This window comes from Solanum verrucosum, unplaced genomic scaffold, assembly GCF_900185275.1.
Source record: "Solanum verrucosum unplaced genomic scaffold, falcon-dt-bn FXZP01000307.1, whole genome shotgun sequence".
NCBI lineage: Eukaryota > Viridiplantae > Streptophyta > Magnoliopsida > Solanales > Solanaceae > Solanum > Solanum verrucosum.
Genome location: NW_026020264.1, coordinates 1,480,932 through 1,506,822, shown reverse-complemented (window position 1 = coordinate 1,506,822; position 25,891 = coordinate 1,480,932). Strand labels below are relative to the sequence as shown.

General features: G+C 33.6%; 3 protein-coding genes across 3 annotated transcripts; 2 read left to right on the top strand and 1 right to left on the bottom strand.

The window, feature by feature from the left end:
- Nucleotides 1-6,465: 6,465 nt before the first annotated feature.
- Nucleotides 6,466-12,437, bottom strand: LOC125833587 (uncharacterized). Its single transcript, XM_049512741.1, has 5 exons — nt 12,109-12,437; nt 9,883-10,084; nt 7,903-7,971; nt 7,646-7,778; nt 6,466-7,025 (listed from the first exon to the last, which is right to left on the bottom strand). Exons 1-5 carry the CDS (start codon nt 12,326-12,328, stop codon nt 6,531-6,533), a joined length of 1,119 nt encoding a protein of 372 aa, XP_049368698.1. The 5' UTR covers nt 12,329-12,437; the 3' UTR covers nt 6,466-6,530.
- Nucleotides 12,438-14,878: 2,441 nt separating this feature from the next.
- Nucleotides 14,879-21,568, top strand: LOC125833584 (uncharacterized). The gene is made up of 8 exons (XM_049512738.1): nt 14,879-15,117; nt 17,544-18,018; nt 18,758-18,923; nt 19,009-19,059; nt 19,208-19,390; nt 19,524-19,623; nt 20,173-20,939; nt 21,029-21,568. Exons 2-8 carry the CDS (start codon nt 17,555-17,557, stop codon nt 21,380-21,382), a joined length of 2,085 nt encoding a protein of 694 aa, XP_049368695.1. The 5' UTR covers nt 14,879-15,117; nt 17,544-17,554; the 3' UTR covers nt 21,383-21,568.
- A 928-nt stretch (nt 21,569-22,496) lies between these two features.
- LOC125833772 (histone H3.2) lies at nt 22,497-23,089 on the top strand. The gene has a single exon (XM_049512957.1). It carries the CDS (start codon nt 22,531-22,533, stop codon nt 22,939-22,941), a length of 411 nt encoding a protein of 136 aa, XP_049368914.1. The 5' UTR covers nt 22,497-22,530; the 3' UTR covers nt 22,942-23,089.
- Nucleotides 23,090-25,891: the final 2,802 nt, after the last annotated feature.

The window sequence follows — 25,891 nt, the reverse complement described above, 5'->3', positions numbered from 1 at the left end:
TAAGTCTATCTTTGACCGTAAATTTTTCATATATCTTTTAATTATTTTGATTGTCAATTATTTTTATTTGTAGTATTTTTTACGTAAATTTACAAATATATAAATTTCATTTCAAAAAAAATGAAAATTTCATACACAAAATTCCTGTCAAACTTGAATTGTTTGACTCCCAAAAATGAAAAGTACCACATAAATTGGGACATGAGTACAAAAAAAAAAAAGAGTTTAGTCACAAGTGGTTGGAATATATCAAATTTGTTTATTATATTTTTAATAAAATAGAATATAAATTTAATTTTAAACTTGAAATATCTCGCCATATCCGTGAATCAAAAGATCCCTCGATCAATACATCATAACAATACTGGTGATTGGATCAGAATCTTTGAAACTAATTGCCAACTATTAATTTGGATTTGCTGTATGAAACGTCTCTTTAAAATATCATCAAGTGTTTGAAAGTTTCAAATCATCAAGTATTTTGAAAGTATTTTTGGACTAGGTCCACCGAATTGTATTGAGGTCAGATTAAATTTAAATTCATATAAAATAAAATCTCTTTATTATGATGTAAACTGTAAAGGATTTTCTAAATAAAGAAATTTCACATAAAACTTGAACACAAAACTTCTGATTAAGAAAAAAATAAAATTATTCTACGATAATCCTTTATTTAAATTGTAAGAATTTAAGCCTAGAACTTTTTTTTTTACGTAAACTATACTACTTAAAAGGACAAGGAGGACGTAGGAGATTAGCAAATCACAATGAGATATTGAAATAAACCCAGCTTTTCTTTAAATTAATAATGTTTGGTAATGCTGATTAGGCTCTTGTATTTTAATTGATTTATTTTGATTCTACATTATGCCATAATCACAATACTTAGCATAATGTTTAATCACAGTTTGTCTTTTCTTTTAACACACACAAGTCTGAACGATGTATATATTAATCTGATTTAATCAAGTTTTTATCATATTAAATTACGTGTCATGATCTGTGCTCACGTTGTTATAATAATAATATTAGTTAAATGCAATTGTATTAATCATACAGATGGAATAATTTGCAATTATTGTTTAATCACTAAGATAAAACTCAAACTTTATTTTTAAAAAAATCAGAGAAGTTACTCGAGATTTTAGTTTTGTAGAACAAAACAAAATTCAAATGATAATATTTTCTTTTGTTCCAAAACTGGCCCTTTCTGGTTTTAAATTATTGGATGGTATGTTTTTTTATATGAATATCTTATCAAATCTTTTTTTTTTTGTTTGTGCCGGAACTCTTTAATATATTTAAATAATGTTGGGTTTTGAATCTTTACAAATAAAGTGTGATGTGAATAAAAAAATCGAGAAAAATATGAACTTTTAAAAATAAAGTGTGATGTGAATTGTATAGAGAAAAATTGAAGTTAAAGTTCATTTTAGATAGAAATTTGTGTGCTTATAGAAATGTTTTTTCTAATTATTAAAAGATTTTATAAGAGAGTTTTCACTTGTATTATTATCATTGTTTGGCTTCACTCTCAGTTTTTATCAATAAATTTACTACTTCTACATAATTTTTTACAAAACAAATATTGGGTTTTTGTGTAATTTGTTACTTTTGAGTTTGACGGAATTATTAAAGTGTGAGGTACCAATAACATATATTCATTTTATTTTGGGAAGAAGTAATTCATAACTTCTGATACAACGAAAGAAGTAAATTTATAAGGATACATAGTTAATTTTTGTGGTTTGAATTTTCTTTTTCTTAAACAGTTTCTAATTTCTATTTTTTTTCAGTTAATAAAACTTTTCTAATTTAATGATCTGAATAACAAATACTAAATACGTTTAATAAAAAGCGAAAACATCATTTAAAAATCTTATTTTTGTCGGTAGATATGAGATGTGCTGTTTTTTAACACTACTTTTAATTATTAATGTGAGATACAGTGATTTTTTTCCATTCTGGCACTCTTTTAAACTTATTTAATTACTAGTGTTCTTAGGCCCCTACTAAGCACGATTTAATATGTGTATAATTTACACATATATGAATAAAATGGAATATATATAGATACATATTTAAAAATATATAATTACACACATATATATTTAGAATTTATATAACTTTTTAAGAAAAAAAATAAATTACGATAGATATTATTATTATTATTATTATTATTATTATTATTATTATTATTATTATTATTGGGTGGGGGGGGGGGGGGGGGTAAAGTTAGTATGGAAGAGGACCTTGGATGAAAGATTTAGAGGGACCCGAATGCAATTCTATTTTTATCGGCATTGCATGTGTTTAAGCTTTTTATTAGGTGGGGTTAGGCTACACCTATGCTATATTTTTTAATTACATGTGTCGATTACTTGATTTGAAATTTTAGTTAGAGTCTCATTGGATTGACTTTAAAAAAATAGTACTAGTTTTTAAGTTAAAATAAAAAGTCAAATTTAAATGATTTTTAAATCAAAAATAAAAAGTACGGAAGGTCTACTTTTGATTTTTAACTTATTTTAAATTATTTTTATATTTATCAAACACTTTCAGAAATAAAAAATTGACTTAAAAATTGGTTTGATCAACTTTTAAGTCAATCTAGACACCCTCTTAGTAGCAAAAGAGTAAGATTATAGTCATTTATGTAAGTTTTACAATTTTAAATAGAATAGTTGAACGGCCTTCTTAGCCCATTTTGTGCAAGTGGAACCCAAAATCCATTTCACAAAAAATGAGGGAATCCTAGAAAAATATTGTCTGCCATGTAATAGATATGCCTCTCATACTAACATGGATTGTGAAGCAACGGTGAGACTGTTTTGCAGTTGATCAAAAATTTCGAATTTGAACCCTAGATATGGAGAAAATCATGTTGAGAGTATTATCTCCGAATGAGCTTTATAGTGCGTGATTCAGATTTATTCGAAGCTTCAATGCAACTCCAAACAACAAACACCAAAAGAAAAACTAAAAATATATATATACATACCTCTCATAGAATAAAATATTTCTTTTCACCTATGATAAAGAAAAAATAAAAGATGATGTTTTTGAAAAAGTTGAAGGCTAAAGTGAAAAGTTATTCAAGAATGGGCTACAGTGATTCATGCATATTTCATGTTGATAAATAATTTCAAGACGCAATCAATGGATAGTATCAATCAACTTTTACGTAGATATTTTAATTAGACTGTATTACTTTAAATACGTTATATTTAATTTTGCTATGTTATTTTAACATTTTTTTCACAATCAGTTGTTGACCTCAAATGTATATTTAACCAAATATATCTAATTAAATGATCAATTATATCATATCAATACATTTAAAGCCATATATCAATTATATTATGTCTAATTCGTGATCTTTATCGCCATATCCTTTCTGATTTGATTGTCTTCTTCTTTACACCTCCTTTTTATTTGATTTGGTGTTTAAAAGTATGAATGTCAAATTTAAGAAGTGATAATGTCGGCGTGAATATGATAGTTCGGAGTGAGTGCAACAAATATCATTTCATACATCGTGAAGTAGACAAAGCACATGACTTTGTTACCATGAGCCGATTGTTCATCATTTTCATCAATAATCATATCATCACTTTCATATTCACTGAATAGTCCATCACTACTTTGGCGTTTACATAAAAATTAGGGCTAACCCATCGCTGGCCCCCTAAACTTGGCATCAACTTTCACTTAGACACCTCAATTAGGCGATGTTCATTTTAGACACCTCATGTAGAGTTTCGTTATGTTATTTTGACTCTTTTCGCTGACTCAACATAGCATGTGTTACACGAATTTTATGCGCGTGCAACACTCTTTTTTTTCTTGGAAAATATTTTTGCTCTCTTCTTCTTCCTCACTCTTCTCTTCCTGTACTTCTCTACCTTCCATCACCCAACATCACCATACAACTTTTTGAAAAAATTCTGCAAAACTTTGTTGGGTTATATTAGAATCCAATTTCTTCAACAAAAGAGTCAATTTCTTTAGCAACCTCATCAGAAAAAATGAAGATCATCAGCATTCTCTAAGAATTTGCAACTCTTTTTCTTTTTAAAATCAAATCACATAAAGTTTAAGCTCTTCTACATTAATGTTGTCTGCTACTGTAACTAAAAATCTCCCGCCCCCAATAATAATGAGAAGTTCTCTTATTTTCAGTGTTCTTACTGAAAATTCCTAATTTTCAGTGTCTGAAACAACGAAAATTGGAGGAACAAGCTATTACATCGTCTACATCTTCACCATTTAAATAACTAAATCCCCAACATTTTTCCATAGCATTCCTAACTAAATCCCATAACATTTCTCCATAGCATTCATAACTAAATCCCCAATTTTTTCCTCCGTCTGCATCTTCACCATTTATATAAGATTGTTATTTTTGTTTCAAGATGCAGTTTTGATTTAAATAAAAAAAAGAGGAATCAAGGAATGGATTTTAATGGATTTGCAGAAGAACAAAGAGAAAGAACAAAAACACATCGAAGAAGAAGCAGAAGATGTGGGGGGGTGAGGACTAGGGTTAGATGTTTTGAAGAAAAAAAAAGAAAGTAAAAGTGAGTTTTTTAAAAATAAAATAAAATTCCACATGTCACATGTTCATTCATTTATTTATCCACGTAGGAGGCGTTTGGATACACACACTTAAGCTAGTTCTAAGAATATAAAAAAAGTGTCAAAATGACACATTGAAACCCTACATGAAGTGCCTAAAATGAACATCGTTTAGTTGAAGTGTCTAAGTGAAAATTGTTGCCAAGTTTAGGGGGCCACCGATGGGTTTGGCCTAAAAATTATGTAATATAATGCAAACAACTACTATAGAGGGTGTTTATGTAAAAAATAAAAATTTGGTGTAGAATTTAAATTTTTAAAAGATTCCAAATAATGAAATTTGACCCAAACACTATTTTTTCTAATATTTGAAAATTTGAGTTATTTGCCAAAAATATTTATCAAATAATAATAAATTATATGGAAAAACACTATTTACCAAATTTCCCTCCAAATTTTACTTGGCCAAATGGGTCCTTAGTTGGGGTGTCTAACTGAAAGGTAATGGCAACTTTAGATAGTCATCAATAAGTTTAACCTATTTTCAAGTATCAAATAAAGTATGACACAATTAACTATTTTATATTATTTAATGCATGTTCATTTGACATAAAATATTTTTTGTTAGGAGTTATCTTACTAAAGTAACTTTATTAATAATATTTTAAAATTATAAATTTAATTATGCATTATTTTATACCGTTATTTAATATTATATTAATATGCAAAAAAATTCTTATTTTACTATAATAACAAATAAAATGACTTTTAATTTCTACTATAGAGCCAGGTAAATGAAATGTTCCCTCCGTTTCATATATTTGCTCATTTTCTCCTTTACATGTCCTTAAAAAATCACAAATATTTCTATTAATTTAACGTTTATCTCTTTTTAATTAATACTCTTTATACAATTTAGGCGGAATACATAAACAGATCTCTAAACTTGTTGGGATTTTCCCCTCAGGTACCTCAACTACGCCATTTTCCTATTGAATCCTTGAACAAATTATAGATGGTTTAAGGATTCAATAGGAAAATGACGTAGTTGAGATACCTGAGGGGAAAAACCCAACAAGTTTAGGAGCCTATTTATGAGTTCCGCCTACCATTTATGTTCTCATCCATCAATACCTAAATTAACAAAAACATCATTCAAAAAAAAAAATTAAAAGAAAAATAAAAAAAGTTTAAATTAATTTTATAAAATTCAATAATATGAACAAATAATATGAATAATCAAACAATTTATCAAATGAAGATACTCTTGTATGTGCCCATGTTATCATGACCTTTTCAGTCATATAATAGTCTAGTCTATAGAGTTGGTAACATTTACAAAAAATACGGGAAACTATAGTAATAAAAATATGACATTATAATATTTTATTTGAAGATATAACTAAAGAATTTTAAAAATATTTGGAGTACAAATTAGATGATTCATATGGGGACTTTATCAGTAAAAAACTTGAAACCCTCCGACTTTTATTGTTTTGTTTTGAATTATAGATTTAAAAACCCAACACAATTGGTTTAATTTGGTAACCCTTCTGCAAATCTTGAAATTATCAAATATTGTGAAAGAGAAACTTTTAACTATAGTTTTAAATACAATGCTCAAGTTATCATCTAGCACCAGCATTGAACTACAAAGGGTACACTGCTTCTATGAAACTGCATTCTGTATCTAGCTTGACAGATTCCGAACGTTGAATCGATGGTCAAGCCACTCTCTGGTGGATCTTTCACATCTCGGAAAATGGAGGACGGGAAAAATCAAACCCAAGATCCTCATAAGATAGCTACTATGATTATCATCAATGTAGAAGAATTTATAAGGAGGCACAAATCAGATACTGCAGCTTACTCGGATCAGTGGTGTACAAAGCAAACCATTTTACTCTTAACACTAGGGTAGACAACATAATCAGCTTAAGGCAACGACGAATTTATAGTGGAGCTATCTCCCCTTCCTCTAATTCATCTTCCATTGGTAAAATGTCACCCAGCAATGACCAATACTTTTCTCCAATTGGATCCATCTCTTTCGTTGACAAAACTTCTGAATCAAAAGTTATGCATGTATCACCAACTACAGATGCAGTTTCCTCGACAACTGATAACATGTTTAATGACTTGTTAGAGGTCTGGAATGCTGTATTTAACCTGTCACAACTCAAGAGATCTGAAATGTGTGAATCTGATGATCCACCATCCCCTATATCCTCCTCCCTAAACATCACTCCCTTGGGACTTGGACAATCACTGCAATTTAGCACTTTTGGCTCAACTTTTCGAGGAATGGGAGATTTGATTACTTCAAAATCATAGTTGTGCGATGGCAGAAAAACATAAATGACAGGGTACTCCAAAATAGCTTTATTGGCTAGTTGCTCACGCAATGGAGCTTTTGAATTCAACTCATAAAAAGGTGATTTCGACCCCTGCAATCAAACAAATATTAAACTCAGACATTTCCTTCAGCGTTATTTACTATAAATAGCTCATTCAAGGATCATATATATACCAAAAAACACAATACACATCCAGGAAAAAAAAATTGTACCCACAAGAAATAAATGAAGAGTAAGCAGAATCAAATCACCCAAACATTGTTTAACAAACATCCAGGATCATGCAGCACGTGCACTGACAGATGTCATTGTTATCCAAAAAACAGGACTAAGAGTTGATCTATTCAAAAAGTAAAGGCTCTTTAAGAGAAAGTACATGAGCAGCTTTTCGCATCAAAACAGCATGCAAAGAAGAACAACATAATGGTTTTACACACAACACAAGCATCAACTTAAATAGAAGACGATACGCTTCCTATTGTAACACTTAAATAAATGAACTACTTACAGAAGTTATCACGTCTTGAATTCAGAACAGAAATCACAGAAGGCGAGAGGATTGTGTCTCTGAATGTGCGTATTTTATCCAGAAGTTGGAACTTTGTACTCAAATATATGTAGAGAACAGATTTTATAAAGCAACTTTGACCGTGCATACTCAAGAACATGATCATATCAAACAAGATTTAAAACAAAACAAAGAGAGAGACCTTTGAATGTTTGCGAATGAAAAGTTTAAGACAGTCCAAAGACTCTTCACAAAATTGCTTCAGTGGATGATTCCAGGGGCCAGGTTTCAAATGAGTCTCAAGCACATCGATGAGGCTTGTGTTTTCATGTACTCTGCAACGAAAGCAATTGTATAACTACTCAAAGCTTCTCAAGGTGATGCTAATAGTATACAGATCAATACTATTTAGATCAAAATAGAGAATACTCAAAAGGGATAAAGTTCTAGGACATTTACCCATGGTCAGTCAAGACAACGTCTGTTGAATTAAACCGCCATTCAATTGTCCAAGATATGAACTTATTCCTGGGGAAAATACATAAAAGTCCTGTGCATTAATATTTCTGAAAATATACTGATTCATACCAAGATAAGTTAATAGATGCTCATATCCTTGGTTCACAAAGAGCAGGGGAAGAGACGCCAATGAAAGACAAAACAAATATACTAATACTTGAAGATAAGAATGATGATAAGTCAGCAACCAAGTCTTGACTAAAGCTAAACTGTAGCAGAGTTCTCCATCACCTACAAGACAGTCCTCCCTAGATTGTTAAATTGAGAGAAAAGTTACATGGGAATCAGACATTGCCTCAGCAACAAGAACTTGGTAGTAAGAAGCTGATCAAGAGAATCATCCATGTAACTCAGGAAAGTAACCAAGGAAATCTTTCAGGGGACATTAGACAAGCTATAATATGCATCTTACTCCCTTATCAAAAAGTAGTATGCATCTGACTACTTCTCAAGCTGTCACAAGCATAGTCTTTCATTCAGACTTTGCCGCGTTCACTAAAAGTCCAGGTAGAACAGCACCCTCTTCAGGCTATGCAATGTTCCAAGGACAGGCTTCCACCAATGACCGACAACATGACTCTTAACTTTCCTTTGAGACAAGAATCTCATCCACTACCGAGTCTACGATACTATTGACACACACTAGCAGGGGCAGCTGGTCATGACTGGATGCACAAGAATATATTTATCAAAGCCCCTCTAGGAAAGGCCTTTTTCATCGATAAATGCTATGTGGCCCAACAACTATAAGCTTCAATCACATATTTGCACCTAATACTAATTCAGTTATGCATGCTCTATCAATCATGTACGTGTTTTAAATACAAGTGTTACGCTACCTATGCCAGAGAGAAACCTACCGATGCACCTCACCTCTGTGGCAATGGCACCAAATGTATTATCATGCGGATGTCATTTAGCAAAAGCATATCCAAAGTCTTGCAAGCAACTTCCATTAAGCTAAGCGAGCTAGAAGATAAAGTGATTCTTTTCTGTTCTTTGCTTTCACCTCAATTTTGTTTGGTTTCCTCTTTGGGAGTACTCCCTCCGTTTAAATTTATGTGGCACCGTTTGACTAGGCACAAAGTTTAAGAAAGAAAGGCAGATTTTTTAAATTTGTGGTCTAAAACAAACTTAGACATTTGTGTGGTTTTAAATCATTTCATTTAGGGTATTGGAGAATTTTAAAGTTAAGTTGTTTCTAATTATAGAAAGATGACATTCTTATGTGCGAAAACCTAATCAATTACAAATTGTGTTTAGATTAGACTAGAAACATTATTTTATTTATTTTTTCCTTCTTTCATTGTAGAAATTCCCATCAGAGATAAAATTCCTTCTATTTCGCCTTATACCGTGCATTCTCATTAATTTATTTATTTTTCTGCACTTCAACAATCAAGAGTTGGTAGTTTAACAACATTTTCAACTATGTTGGAAAAGGATGTTAGTTTTTTTAAGGTGACAACTCAAAATAGAACTCTAAGTTGTATCCATACCTTAGTGAGAGGATCAAGTCATTACGTAATTCTGAACAAGTGATATAAAATTATTTCCACAGATGCTACTAGAGTGACTCTAAACAAGGCGAAGTGATATGACAAAAGATGGAAATGGAAGAGTGGAAGGGAGAAAACGATGTCAAATGCTAAGGTAATAGTTAAACCAAAAGGCCGTTTGCAAACTTTGCACTTTTATGACAAGCAGTTTTTTACTATAAAAATACATACAAGTTGACACAGGAAGGGGTTCTCCATTTCTTCAGTTTCTGGGATCCAAAATCAAGTCATTTGAAGGGATTCGTTCCGCAAAACTGGTAATATTATAATCAAATCAGAGAAACAAATACCATAAGCATGATGGGTTGACCAAAGAGCAGAATATCACTGCAACCTTATGCATTTGAGATCAACAATTTACCTGTTGTTGTAATAAGTTTGATTTTTCTCCCTCTTTGACATTCCACTGGACAGAAAGTGTATTTTGGTTCTGCGACTGTCTGCAGCTCTACGAAGGTTTTTAAGAGGGAAAGGAAGCTTAAAACGAGAGTAGCCACATAGCTTCTGTCTCATTCTTCTTGCGGATTCAGCAAATCTTTTAACATCCTCAAGCATATTATAATCTGCAGTAGGAAGAGGTTCTCAGATAGCACATCATAATCAGAAAAATAAAGAGAGAAATGCAAAGTAATACTATAGTTCCATTGAGTGCAAATGAATCTAAAGTAGGAGCACCGAATAGATAATAATAACAACAACAACAACAACAATAATAATAATAATAATAATAATAATAATAATAATAATAAAACACCTTGATAAATGCTGCAATGACATTCTCAACAACATTTCATTACATCTGATGCAAGTCATGTTTCAAGAAAAAAATATCAAAGTAAAGCAAAGGTCTTTTTCATCGATCAAAGACAGAGACTTGCATAAAAATGTCAACAACAAAGGTAATCAATCTTTAGACACTGGTTTCGCCAAAATGGTCAAAAGTAAAGAGTTCAACAGAAAGCATTACATGGGGAAAAAAGACCGGAAAAATCATTTTGAAGAAGATTCCACGCAATTTGAGTCAAGTTTGTGTTTCATGATTTTGACAAGTGCAGCAGGTCACAGAAAGAGAGGGAGACAAATTGAGAGTAAATGAAGGTCCTATTCCTCAATCAAGGAGTGCAGCTATCTTGAAGAGTAAAGACGTGAATCCGGTCATTCAGAGGGCAGTGAAGAGGCCAGCAGGGTGGCAGAAGAGATATTTGTCACCAAGGAGGGAAGGAAGTGCTTATTAAGAGCAATTTATCGAGTTTTCCTACATATTTTTGAAATTGGTAACATGAGTATTCATACATATTGCATGTCCTTTTCGATGCACACTCTGTTGTTATAGGAAAGTTGGAAAGGTTGCAAGGAAACTTTTTTTGGGATGCAGCAAATGGGGCAAAGAATTTTTACTTAGTACCATGGGAGACCATGACAGCTCCTAAATGGTGGGGGGAGGCTTGGGGTTAAAGACTTGAAGGTTTTGAACAAAGCACTTTTGTGTAAATGGTGGTGGAGATTCAGGGTGGAGGGAGAAGCTTAATGGAGAGCGATGTGACAGTGAATCAATATGGAGTAGCGGAAAGGGGATGGAGAACAAATGTGATTATTATGTCTTCAGGGTGTGGTGTGTGGAGAAATATAATGAGGGGGTGGGTAGCCTTTAATGATAGCATTGCTTTTAAGGTTAAGGTTAGGAATGGAGTTAGATTTGGGAGGGAAAAAGGTGTGTTGGTGTGGTGCTAAAGGATAAATTATCGGTATTGTATAGGACCTCTTGCTATAGAGAATTGTCCGTTAGGGAACAAAAGGGGGATGGGACTTTTTGGGTTTCAGGTTCACTAGGAATTTCCACGATTGGGAGGTGGTCGAGCTTCAAAGATTGCTATTTTACTTTACAAGCAATGTGAGCCAATTGACAAACCCGATGCTTTGAGGTAGGAGTTGGGAAGTAACAAAATATTTTGTGTCAAGTCCTTCTATGAGAAGTTTCTTGTTATGGTGAAGAATAGTTTCCCGTATGATTAGGTCAGTGTTGAAGATAGTGTGCTTCCACGTGATTGGCAACTAAAGGGATGATTTTGACAGAGAATCTTAGAAAAAGAAAAGTTTGCATAAATTAGTGTTTCCTAGGTACGGAGTCGGGTGAGGTACGTGGATCATATCTTGTTACATTGCAAACTATCCCTGAGGTTATGGCGGGATATCTTCATATGGTTTGGTGTTTCTTGGGCTATGCCAAATTCAAAAAGGAGTTGATGTTTAGCTAGAAAAGTGGAGCTAGGAGACGAAGGCACAAGGCCTGGAATATTACTCCTCTTGCCCTTTTGTGGGTCATTTGGAAAAAAAGAAATAGGAGAGCTTTGAAAGGGCAGAGATGAACTCCAATTAACTAGTACCACCATACCAAGATAATAAAAACAAGAATCTTTATGCTCAAATTTCACCAAAATGCTCCAAAGCAAACCAACGAGTTCCACACAAACCAGCAATTAAAGGGGAAGGATGTTGGCAGTTTCAAATAAAATCCACAGATAAGCAAAACAAGAATTGATTTAAAAAACAATAAAAATTCAAACTTTTGCACAAAATAATGACATACCTGATAAAAGGATGTTATCGTCGAATTGAGAAAGAGGGAGAACGTTAGTGAGTGATTTTTTGCCATTGCAAGCAGTCCTTTGCTTGTGGGAATTGACGCAAGGGAGACTACAAGTGCGTACAGAGCAACCTGGGCATTTATACTTCCATGGATTCAACTTGCACTCTTCACATTCAACTGATGAAATTGGGTTAGGGTTTGATTCTTGTTCCTTCTCCATTACACAGCTTACGTTGGGTCTTCAAAAAAAATTCAACTTTTTTGGTGTTTGTCTGCTGATTCTTCAGTTTCTGCTTTCAGGGTTTTGTATTGGCGCAAGGGTTTTATAATTGGAGTTCTAGACACTTCCAATTCTAAACACTTTCCAATTAGATGGACACAGTATAATTATTCGTGTATTGTTTTAATACACAATTATAATTATAAAATTATATCATAAATTTTAAAAATAAAAAATTAATTATTTAAAATTTATATTAGACAAATAAATTCTTTTATAAAAGTTATTTAATTAATTATTTGAAATATATTTTTTTTGAAAAATATTAATTAATAAACATGTGTTTTTAATACTGAAAAAAATAATTGATTTATATTTTTCTAATTATTATATTTCAATTGATTTAATCATAAAAATTAAAAGCACAAGATTTCTACGAACGTCATGAAATGCATGTTTGACAGAAAGACTAATATATACATAAAATGTCATAAACTATTAAAATATTTGACAAATAGATAATCTATCAATTCTAATTAAAAGATAAATGACTTGCAATGTGAAGTCTCAAGTCAATACTATTAAAACAAATGAAACTAAAAATACACCATATGCTCTAAATTCAAAACAAAAAATTTAACATGTACTCTTATGTCAAATTTCAACATAACATACATAAATATGATTTAAAATAACATGTTAATGTAAATTTATAATCTTACTCAACAATGAATTCTACTTTAATTTAAAAATTAAAATACTAGCAAAATTGTGCTAATGAAATAAATAAACATAGCATAAAAATATAGATAATACGAAACTTACATAGAATCACGTAAAGTAAAGATTGAGAATGAGAAAAAATGAAATATAAATAATATATACGATAAAAAATAAACATTTAGAATAATAAAAATAAAAAAATAATAAAAATATAAAATAACTAAAAATAAAAAGAAGAAATTAAAATCTTGTAATTATATCATGTAATTACCAACAATTCACATCCCCTTCTTGTTAAAGAGTTATGCCGATTACACTCAATTACTTGCTGACCATGTAATTACATGATCAACCAAACATATTAGATAATATAATTACACCAAATTATATCAAATCTAATTATCGTAATGACTTTCCAAACATGTCCTAAATCTACTTGATGTCAGTAATGGTGACGAAAATAATGGGTTGATGAGAAGGAGAATAAAAAGATGCCATATTTTTCACCTTTTGGTTTGTCAATAACTATTTTCTCGATATAGTTGGAAAATAATGTTGTCAAGTGAGATATACTTTCATATACCACCATCAAATATAGATTCAAGATTTAAATTTTATTGTATTTTAAAATTATAATTTTGACATATTATTTATTAAAAATTTAATTTTCACACACAAATTTATATTTCACATAAAAAATATTAAATTTAAATAAATATAGTGCTACAATGGTTGGGACACAACAGACAAATACAAGACTGGGAGACTGAAGTGAATTGGATGAGCCAAATTGCAAGAAGAAGAGGTGGTGTTGCTGAAATCACAAGTTGTGCGTTTGCAATGGTTGTGAATAAATTGTGGACAACTAGAAATTACATTCGTTTTAAAAAACGACCATTCTCTTCCGAACAGATCATAAAAGATATAGTGCTGCATATACATATTAGAGGAAGGAACAATTCAACATGGAGGGAATGCTTACAGATGCTGCCAAGATATCCCTTTTGAAGATTATAAAGTTTCTTGTTTTTCTTTGTATTAGTTTAGTGAAACTAGCAGGATTGATTGTAAGAACAGTTTGTCTAGGCTACTAATGCTATACTTGTATAAAGTTTGGTTTTATGAAATGAAAGCTGTACTATTGACCAAAAAAAAAAGTGAAATTAAAAAGCTCTCCATGTCATACACCAAGCAATAAGCATAACTGCATAAGTACCCCTAACAAAATATTTATTTAACAAAACATACAAGTACTTATTAAACTCACACAAAACTCAATTATATTTCTTAACTTTTTTAAGCACATTATTAGTAACTGCACAAAAATGTTCTAAGGCTCTTAGCAATTAGAGAAATATTAATTTAACTGTCAAAAAGATCATTCAGATAATCTAGAAAGAAAAAAAGATTACGTAATGATATTTTCCATCAGACTACTAAACTTTTTTATTGAATATAAGAAAAGAGGAAAAAAGCAAAACAAATGTCTTGATAGAGTAAAAAATGGATAAAGAAAGCAGATGAAACATCACCACTGGAAAAAGATAAAAAAAAATATTTGAAAGAAAGACCTCACCGCCAAAATATAACTATTTTTTTCTTAATCAAAGGTCTCGATTTAAACTTGGATATGGATAAATCCTTATAAGAAGCATTCTCTCCGAATGCGCCCCTACTTAATATAAATTAAATTTAATTAGATTTCAATATAAATATTGAACTCCAAATTATAAAATATTTTTTTTTTTTAAAAAAAAAACTCACACGGTAGAAAATCAAATACTATATAGTATAGTCGGAATAAAGTTATTCCTTTTGGAATAAAAAGGCATATAAGCCAATTGGCGAAAACGCGATCCATAGAACCCCTCAAAGATTACTATACACTTTTCTTAGATCTCACCAGCAATCCCCTGAATCCCAAGAACCTCCCAAATCTTCAGTCTCAGATCTCATCAATTTTACATCAAAGCTGTTTAAATGCAGTTACTTTAGGAAATTTTCTTGATTTCTTGATTTGGGGTGTCTTGTTTTCTTGTGCTCGATCGGTAACTTACAACATCAAGGTAGAATTTTTACAATGTTTTTGGTCGTTTCTTGGATTTATTGCAATTGGGTAGTGTTGATTTACTGTGAATTTTGATTCTTTAATCTTGCTTTATCCTATGGTATCAATTGGTTATCGTAGGATGCTACCAAGTCTGATTTTTTGATTTGTGTATGAATGGCCTGATTTTGTTTTGCTTGACCAAAATTTGATCATGTGGAGCTGTTATTGGGTGCAAATGAATCTTCTAGCTTACTATTTTGGTTAAAGATTAAGAATCTTTTGTGGGAATTTGGATCCATTGCCTGATGAGACATTATTATCTTTGATTTCCACATCTGAACAAGTTATATCTTCATTTTTGGGCATTTCATGTTGTCAATAAGAAATCATCCCAGAATTTTGGGAAAAATGCAGAGGTTAGTGCTATGCATGTTCTCTTAGAAAGTAGTATAGCGCTTAAGTTTTAGTAGATGGTCAGGAAAGAAAGCTAACTGCATCAGATAATGGACTGAAGTAGGATTATCTCGCCTCAGGTCTGTTTTTTTAAAGCAAAAACTTTCAGAATTTAATAGTTGCAGCAGCTTGAATTTAATTTGTTGGACCTATGAAAAGAATAAAAAGTTAGGCAAAGCAAAGATGTATCCTTATGAATCTTTTTGTAGGCAAACTTAGAGCAACATACATACTTGAATGAAATTGTATTTCCTTGCTAGCCGTTTGGTGCAACATGGCCTTTGTAAATGATGTAGATTCCATGTTAGATATGATCTGGGCTTTGCAACTTTGTAATTATTAATGCACTGTCTTAAGTGTTGTTATACCATTTTTAATATATCATTACTTGTCAAAAAAAGAAGTTCACTATATTGGAAAACCTGAATGCAGTTGTAATGCTGTAAACTTGAAATTTGTCTATGTTTTAACTTCTATGTGATGGACTCGAATCTGCGTGGAGATGGCATGTTTGTGTGTGTTTCGAGGCTAAGTGGGTGCCATAGAGGCAAACATTTGCTGGATGCAAGTTTATAATTGTACAACTTTAAAAAATTTAAATGAAGCTCAATGTTGCATACTTGTAAATTGGAGTACTGTACTCATTAGTTTGAAACTTTGTATTAATTTTTCTTTTCATACTTCCAATATAATCTGGTGTAGACATCTCTGCTGATTGTCATAACCATATAATAACCAATTTTATCTGCTTATTCAGAAAAGAAGAGAAGAAACCAACAAATTTGATCACACTTGATACATTCGATAGACTACACCATAACTCCTCTAAACTAGGCAAAAGGGCAACTAATCAGGCTTATAATAACAGTACTATACGGATAGAGCGGTTGTCGTTGTGTTCATGAATCTAGAATCTTGCTTGTCTTTAATTTTGGAGTTCCATTATTCCTTGTGTCAGTCCAATGCAATAATTGTATCATTAAAAACACAGCTTGTTTTCTCTCTGTATATGTCATAGTAGAAGAACATTCTCGAGCATTAAATGGAGCTCAGAATCTATTATTTTAGTAGTGGATAGATTTGATGATTATCTTTCTATGATAAAGGCTCTTTTACCATAAATATCTCTTTACATTAAAGGTTATTCATGGTATTGAATATATTTTGAAACATCTGTCAGCAATAATATGGTGTAGCAGGTCTTATGGACAGTAAATATATATTAGTGAAGCGGGATTTTTTTCTGATTGGTCAAGGCTCTTGAGTTTTCCCATGTGTCATCAGTCCCCAATATTGATCTGATTCAAAGGCCTGCAGCTCCAGTCCCTACTTCATTTGTTTAGCTAACTCACTTTTAAACATGGTCTAAGTTTGTAATTATTCCTGATCTGGTGGAAGTTTAAAATTTTGATCACCTTCCTCCCCCTCCAACTCAGAAAGAAGAAAAGATCCATTTCTGGAAATGTTCAACACATTTTGTTTTGCATTTGTAGGAGTGAAGTTTTGGCAGTAATATTATTGTTTGTGCCTCTCTAATGTAAATATCTGCAGTCTTCTACCTATAGGTAACCATTTCAGGCTGATCATGAATTAGCAAGCTGACGTTCCTTTGAGGTTTTTGAAAACTTGACTTAGCAAAAGATTTTTGAGATTTCCAAACCCAACTTTTCAAATATTCCTAAAACTCAAAAACTGAGATTTGGAAACTCAATTTGGAAATTTTCATAAAAAGTCTATTTCAAATTTTTTTTCATAAAAAGTCAAATTTGTTCCAGAAACAAGTCAAACAAACACTAACTAATGTTAGTTTCTAACTCAGTATTTGTAAAACTCCAAACATATACCACCTAACGCACATGTACTTTACTTTTTTTCATAGTGGTTGTACAGCTAGTTCACTTTACTGCATGCAGATTCTAGTTTCACTGTTTATGTTGCTAAATCTTTTATCTTTGCCATGATTCATAGTGGTTTTCTCTCTTCTGATAGAATTATTTAAGATGTGGAGATTCAAACCTTTTATGCCCAAGGAACAGACTGGGCTTGAAGGTCGCAGCATTGATATTGGCAATCTCAAAGTTCAAGTGCGCAATGCAATTGCAGAGGGCGGATTCTCTTGTGTTTATTTAGCCCGAGATATGCTACATGGTTCAAAGCAGTATGCATTAAAGCATATGATTGTTAATGATGAAGAATCACTTGATCTAGTATTGAAAGAGATTTCGGTGATGAAATCGCTCAAGGGTCATCCTAATGTTGTTACACTTCACGCGCATACCATCTTGGATATGGGTCGTACAAAGGAAGCTCTCCTTGTCATGGAATATTGTGAACAATCCTTGGTTAGTGTCCTTGAGAACCGAGGAGCTGGCTTCTTTGAGGAGAAACAGGCCCTCTTAATATTCAGGGATGTGTGCAACGCGGTCTTTGCTATGCACTGCCAATCCCCACCCATAGCTCACAGGTAAAGACAAAAACTCTTAAGCCCGATTAGTTTTCTAAAATGATGACGAACTTTCTTTAGCACTAATTTCAGTTGAGGTTAGGCGTTGTTTATAATAGTCTTCACTATGTTTCATCTGTTCAGTGATTTGGGGCTTCATAAATCATAATTCCTCTTCTTTGCTTGCACAATTTCAATATTTTGCATCTTATGTTAAATATGTTGTCATGTAATCCGCATCAGTCTTCAACTCTCTTTATATTTTCTTTCAGCTTAATTTTGTTCATTGCCTTGAATTTCATCTGTTGCGCTTTCCCTTGTTTGTGGTTAGAGCTACTGAGTGATCACTTTTTTTTTTTTTTTTGGAAATGGTTATGTTGTATTCTTCAGCATTAAGAATATGCTGGTGACCTTCAAAAAACGAAGGGGGACAAAAGAAGAGAAAAAAAAATACTTACAACGATCCTAATAATTCTAAAATCTGTTCTGTTTCCTTTAGACCTTTCTCTTTACACCAAAAATAAAAAGATACAATACAATTCCATTTAACCTTCTGCTTAATGGTTCTGTTGATTCCATATACAATCTTATGAGTTTGAGTTGTTTCGTGTTATTGACATAAGCAGCTAGGAACAAAAGTGAACAGTTAAGAGATCCAATTCATTGCAAAACCGTGACTGACTACACTGAATTTATTCACATAAGTTTCTCTTCTGATTTTATTATTCTTTCATTCTGTACTGTGTTTCCTGTTCTACAGAGATTTAAAGGCTGAGAACCTTTTGTTGGGTGCTGATGGATTGTGGAAGTTGTGTGATTTTGGTAGCACTTCAACCAACCACAAACGTTTTGAGAAACCTGAGGAAATGGGAATTGAGGAGGACAATATAAGGAAACACACGACACCTGCATACAGAGCTCCTGAGGTTGATTGAGGACCTTGTTATTGATTATTGTTATCTTTGATGGTATTGATTGCTGACTTCTATATCCCTTCTTTTCTTTCCTTAGATGTGGGATTTGTACCGAAGAGAACTTATAAATGAGAAGGTAGACATATGGGTAAGTTTAGCAGGCTGAAGGAACTTTAAGATGATTTCAGAAACAGCAAATCCTTTACCTAGATTTTATCTTTAACAATCAGAAAAATAATTCTTCTACCTAGATTTACGGGGTTATCTTAGAACACAGCGGCACTTTTGTCTTGCAGGCCCTTGGCTGTTTACTCTTTCGGATATGCTACTTCAAGTCTGCATTTGATGGTGAATCAAAACTTCAAGTTTTAAATGGCAATTACCGGATTCCAGAATTACCAAAATACAGCACTTCCATCATAGACCTAATAAGAGATATGCTTCAGTCATCACCAGATGCCAGACCAGATATCACGCAGGCAAGCGCTTTGCTTGATTGGCCATTCATCTGCATAAACTTAGGTTAGTTGTAGAGTGGTGCTGCCCATAGCAATCATAAGGGCTGACCCTACTCTAAAGCTTTCTAACTCAATTTGTTTTATTTTATGGCAGGTGTGGTTCCGTGTTAATGGCCTGTTGCCCGATGAACTTCAAAAGTCGTTACCTGAAAGACCCCCTGAAATGCAGCAACAGGGTATTGATGGGCATGAAGGTGAGAACGATTTTTCCAGATCTTTCGTTTTTATTGTGAATTACTTATAATAGGAATTTCTCAGGTTTGTGATTGATTAACATTTTATCTGTGAAGTTTGTTGGATGATAACATTGATAGATTACTGCATTCAGTATATCTACTTATTTAGCCCGCTATAATAAAGAACCAATTTCTGTCATTTAAAATTCTTTTCATCAATTATATAAAATCTTAAGTCTCCTTTTCTGGTTCTGGTCTAGAAGTCACCTGAAGTTCCTTAGTAGTCATTTGGACAATAGTTGGTTGAAGTTGAAAAAAAGGTGTATTTGAAGTTGAAATTGACAGATTAGCTGTTTATATGCTTCCATGTTTCCTGTACAGTTGAAATATTTTTGTGATGCTTGTAATGTTACATATGAATTACACATCTTTCTTCTATTGTGGGGAGAGAGGAATGGGAGTTTTCATATGGGACGTGACACCTCTACTATGTTGCGACTGGAGACACTACTAAGATACAAAATCCTGGCTCCACTTCAATGAATCTAATATCTGCTGGATTTTCAGGATTTTCAAGAGCTGCAGGTAAGACTAGTCCAATGCCTAGCAGAAATCCTCCGCCACCTCCTTCGGCTGCTGAACCTAATCATAATGCATTGCCTGCACCACATAATTCAAAAGCCGGTGGAGCTACTGGTCCAATTGGTGCATTCTGGAATACTCAGCATGCAACAAATGCCTCTGTTTCAGAGGAGACAACCAGACCCAAATTTGACGAAGAGATAAGGCACAGTTCCTCAGTCCATGACAAGAGTCATCCCAATAAGGTTCCTGTTTCTAATCGAAATAGCCCTTTGAAAGAGGAAAGTCTCAGCTCCCACCCAATGCAAAATAATGTGCGACCAAAACTAGCCAATAGAGCAGGGGAAGCCCCATCAAGGGATTTTGAGATAAACTTTTTCCAGGATGGTTCAGGTCAGAGTGTTGGGAATAATAAATCGTCAAAGTTAGACGGGCCAACTCCCCCCCAAGGTGAAGGATTCAATTCCTTTGTTGCAGAATTCTGTACCAATAAACCTAGCCCTGGAAATAACACAAAACAACCGGAGAAGAAAGAGCTCATGGAAGCTGAGGTTGAGAAGCTGAAGCAACAGCTGTCACGAGCCAACATGGAGAAGGCTGAAATAACATCTAAATATGAAAAGCTATCTGCAATATGCCGATCACAGCGACAGGAGCTACAAGAGCTTAAGCAAGCTCTTGCTGCCAGAACTCCATCACCAAATCGAGACAACACGAGGGACCACGCGTCTCCTGGAAGTCAAATTCCACCAGTACATCCTTTGCTATTAAACTCTCATTGTTAGTAAAATTTATAATTGATTATTCAATAATTATTAATTCAAAATTGATTTTGATACAGAAAAAAGATAACATTGAAGGAACAGTTTGGGAACTTCAGCAAGGATTATTTGGCCAGAGTCAGGTGAGCTCAGATTCAAAGTCCTGGCAAGCATTTGCTGATGATCCAAAGCAACAAGCCACTCCAGTCAACTCTACTCCTAGATCTGTCAGGACAAAAAATGGCTACCAGAACAGAGAGACATCTGAAACTAATACATCAGCATTTGGAACGGATAGCTTTAGAGCTGTGCCAGCTTCCAGCTCTCAGATAAAGGCCAATTTCAACGAGTCGAAAAATTCTCAGCGTTTTGGTGAACCAAAGAATATAGATAGCAAATCAGCTTCCCAACCTGCTGGATGGGCAGGTTTCTAAAAGATGTTATAGCTAAACTTAGTCCGGCAAGGCAGTCAGTCAGTCAATTTAACAATTTGAGATTTCCTTTACAGGATACTCTTCCTATTATAGAAGAATGAATTGAGGGGATGTAAAAGAAACACTGGTCCAGTTGTTTTGCGCTCTTGGTTGTTTGTGTAGATTTTGAACCTATTATCATATCCATTAGCTTCTGGTGTAGTTTTGATTTGTTATCCCCAATTGATTGTTGTAATTTATTTTGTTGTGTTGATCAAGCATATGCACTCTTGCAGATAAATTTGGATCAAACATATAGAATGAGCTTGTGAGTGGCACCCAAGGGTGTGACTTGGTAGAGGTGTGACCCTAAGTGGAAAACAAGTAAAACTAGTGTGAGAAGTGTCAGTTGAAAAATTCAATGTCTTTCTTTTCAACATGGGATCAGTTGGGATTTATCATCCTGATGATGAACTCTCAAAAACAGGAAGACGTTTATTCAAACTAGTTAGTGCCCAGTCGATGAAGGAATATCGTGTTGCATCTCCAGCGAGAATGGCGTTCACCTTCTTGTGATTTTGCATTAGCCAATAAATGCTCAATAACTTCATTTATATTCAGCAGTTGTCACTTGTTGTAGCTTTGGTGATATCTATGTACCTTTCCTCTTAGGAGTTTGACATGGGCATCTACTAGTATATGCTTGCCCTATGTTCCTCACACGTCACATCCGTGTCGGATTCTTCAAAAACACGGAGAACCTGACACGCACCCGTCCGCATTTTTCAAGAGTCAGAGCAACATTGTTATTTGGAAAAGCAAGAAACACAAACAGGTCCAATCTCATATGGGCTTACCATCTTTTTTAGCCTTAGGCCCAAAACAAGATATGCAAAGGCAAAAATGAAAATGAAAATCCACATGGCAAATATCCATTTGTTAATAAAGTAGCACGCGGATTGGTATCCTAGCAAACATTTACTAATCAAATCTCTACCGTCCAAATTTTATGATCCAACGGATGTTATCAATTTCGAACTCCCTTCCAAATTTCCTATGATTCCCGCTTACTTCACTCCTATATAACATCTCTCAAATTCACCTTTTTTGCACAGTCAAATCACTTCCCATTCTCTCAATTTGTTTCTTCATTTTAGCATACAATCAAAATGGCTCGTACCAAGCAAACTGCCCGCAAATCCACTGGTGGAAAGGCTCCAAGGAAGCAACTAGCTACCAAGGCTGCCAGAAAGTCAGCTCCGGCCACCGGAGGAGTGAAGAAGCCTCACCGTTTCAGGCCAGGAACTGTGGCCCTGAGAGAAATCAGGAAGTACCAGAAGTCTACCGAGTTGTTGATCAGGAAGCTGCCATTTCAGAGGCTAGTGAGGGAAATTGCTCAGGATTTCAAGACAGATCTGAGGTTTCAGAGCAGTGCAGTGGCTGCTCTACAAGAGGCTGCTGAGGCTTACCTCGTTGGTCTCTTTGAAGATACCAATCTCTGTGCAATCCACGCAAAGAGGGTTACCATCATGCCCAAGGATATTCAGCTTGCTAGGAGGATTCGAGGAGAAAGGGCTTAGGAATCTTCTTTTATGTTTATGATTAATTTGTGTTCTGTATTAGGGCTTTGTTGCTTCTTCTGTTGAATGTTAGTGTAAATCAAATTATGTAAACCTCTGGTTTAGTACTATTTTGAGATCTGATTAATGAAATCTGTAGTTCATTTTATTACAATTAAAGGTGCTGCTCATACTATGATTTGGAGTAAATATTGCGTTATCTTCTTTATTGCTTTCGTCTTTTTGTAGTGTAGATTGTAGCGCTTTCATTAATTGTTCTATTTTGTACAAAGTTTCATTTGTTAACATTTTGATTAATTGTATGCTGCAATTGAGGGAAGCAATATAAGCATTTAGATTTCAATTACTATAAGAAAGGGCCAGCTGGTGCTGGACACTTTTGATAATCCTACATTATACAGAAAAGTATATTAGAAAGGGTGGTTCATGTATGGAACCCTAATACTTTGTAGTGCCTAATGTTAGACAGTTAGAGCTATTTTTAATTCAACAACTACTTGACAGTCCTCATTCATTAGCAGTATCATTCAGAGGTTGAAGTGGTAGCTGTTTTGCGTTTGATTTTAACTTCTTGAAACATGGTGCTGCAGCTGTTGCATTTAAACTGAGACTGAGCTATTCTTTTTCAGATTTCATCTCCAGCTAACACAGGGCTGCCCCAAATGTAGACCACAAAGTTGTAAGTTGCTCAACTCATTTAAACTTTTGAGTTATGGACTAGCTATATATTCATTATGATTATCAAATTGAAGAGCTTGAATTTTGTTTGGGCAAATGTACTGTTATGTTAAGTGTTGGTGTAATTATTATCATCTTGAACAAAATTAACATATATAAAGATAAAGTGTAGAGCTGTTTGTTCACTTAAATTGTTAAGTCTGTAATATTTTGCTTTAGTTTAAAGTTTCCATGAACCTGCTGCTATATATATGAGAATGCTTCTGTGTATGTAAAGAATTCTGTAACAGTCTAAATTAAGAAGATTGTGCCTTTCTTACATCTATAATGGGAAGGCTGCTTCGCCTATTCTAATACTTCTGTTTTCTTAAACATTACTTTGCCTTTTACCCCCACCAATCCCCCCCTTGCAACTTTAAAGTGTCAACTGTTTGAAGCTAAAACAAGATGTACATAACCTGATTAGACATTGACATTTGAAATTTTATTTTCTGTATTTAAATAGACAGCTTTAGCATGTTGACATTGAGGAGTGCAGCACTTCCACGCAGAGGTTTTTAATGACATCACATTAAATTTTTTAAAGGTGTTCAGCCATGAATACAAGTATTAGGAGAACAGCGGAAGCATTCTAATTCATTGCAGATCTGGAAACAAACCAGACTATAGGAAAATAAGGCTCATGTGCTCTGCTGCTCCTAACAATCTCTACTCTTATTAATTCAACATTGACTAAAAAAATCCTTGCTATGTTGAATGAAAAGTGTACAACCTTTGCATTTACTTACTCCTCATAAGGTAATTTTAGTTTTGTTGTCTTGCAAAATAAGTCTTGTTTATTTTTTCTCTCCTTTCTAACTTGAGATGAACCAGTACTTTCAGATGTCTTGTCTCTGCAAGTCTTTCTATATTAAATTTGAACTTCGAGCTGATTGAGTTTGTGAATGTATGACTATGAAAAGGGGATGTGTTAGTTACTAGTTACAGTCTTACAGATTAGAGAGCCCCTTTACTTAATAATTATTTCTTGCTTAAATAGGTGATCGATTTTCTGTAGAGAAAAGTGTAATCAGTTTGTTGGCTCCTGATGTTTTAAGTAATCATCTGGCTCGAGTAGCCAAGAGAAAACGTAGAGCCAGGACATAAGTTTGCATGTCCTTCGAGCTGTTTTTATGAATGTAACTTCTCTATTTCAAAGTAAAAGATCATTCATACATACAAAAAATGAAGTGAATGCTGATGCTCTCCAAAATTACAAGACAAAAAAGTAAGACAACTCAAATCATCATAATCTCAAAACCTTTTCCTATTCCAACAGCGCTTGGGAGCAGGAGGGTCATTAGCAGCTTTAGGCATTTGATGAAAGTCTACCAATACAATCCGTCTCTTGGCTTCCCTTTGATCTGCTAACCTTTGCTCGAACTTCCTCTTGCTTGATTCAAATTTCTTCTTCATATCACTGTCGCTTTGTGTTTCTTTTTGCATTGGTCTTGCAACTGCATAGCTTTGTGATGTTTTCTGCATTGGTCTTGTACTTGAACTGCAGTTGCTTTGTTTTGGATTAGGAGGAGGAGCAACTTCTACATTCATCTTCATCAACGGAGGCAGTATGCTCTTTGTTGAACCAGTGGTGCACTCTTTTCTCCTGCATTGGGTAAGGGTCTGTTGTGCTCCTTCTTCTCTCTTCTTTTCTGTGTCACTCTCCATCTTCTTGAAACCTTTGTGACTCTGTTTCTGGAGTTGCTTGTCTCCGTCAAGGTGCTTCTCGAAAGAAAAATCAGAAAGAAGTTGTTTTACACGGGGAGGTTTGGTGGACTGGTTCCTCTTTCTTGATTGCATAGTAGTAGTATTATGGGACTGTGGTGTTCCTTGTTTATCCAATTGTTGAACCAAGTCAGTTTTCTTCAACTCTGTGCTGCTTTCTGTTATTTCACTGCAATTGTTCTGTTTCTCCGCAGGAGCAACTTGTACAGACTTGCGGATGACTATTCTAATCTTCGTCACCAAGGGTTTGTTGCTTTCGGCAGTTATTTGTTGTGTTCCTAACCCATCCGCTTCTTCTTTCTCAGGCTCTTCAATGCTGGTCACGTCATCTTGATCACCAACATTGTCCTCGATAACCTCTTCTTCTTCTTCTTCATCATCATCATCATCATCATCATCAGTTGATGTTATCGAGGGATTCATCAGGAACTTGATTATTCTGGCTTTGCGCTTTTCGAACTGTGGCTGATACTTGAATGCACCAACACGCAGAGCTAATTCGATCAAG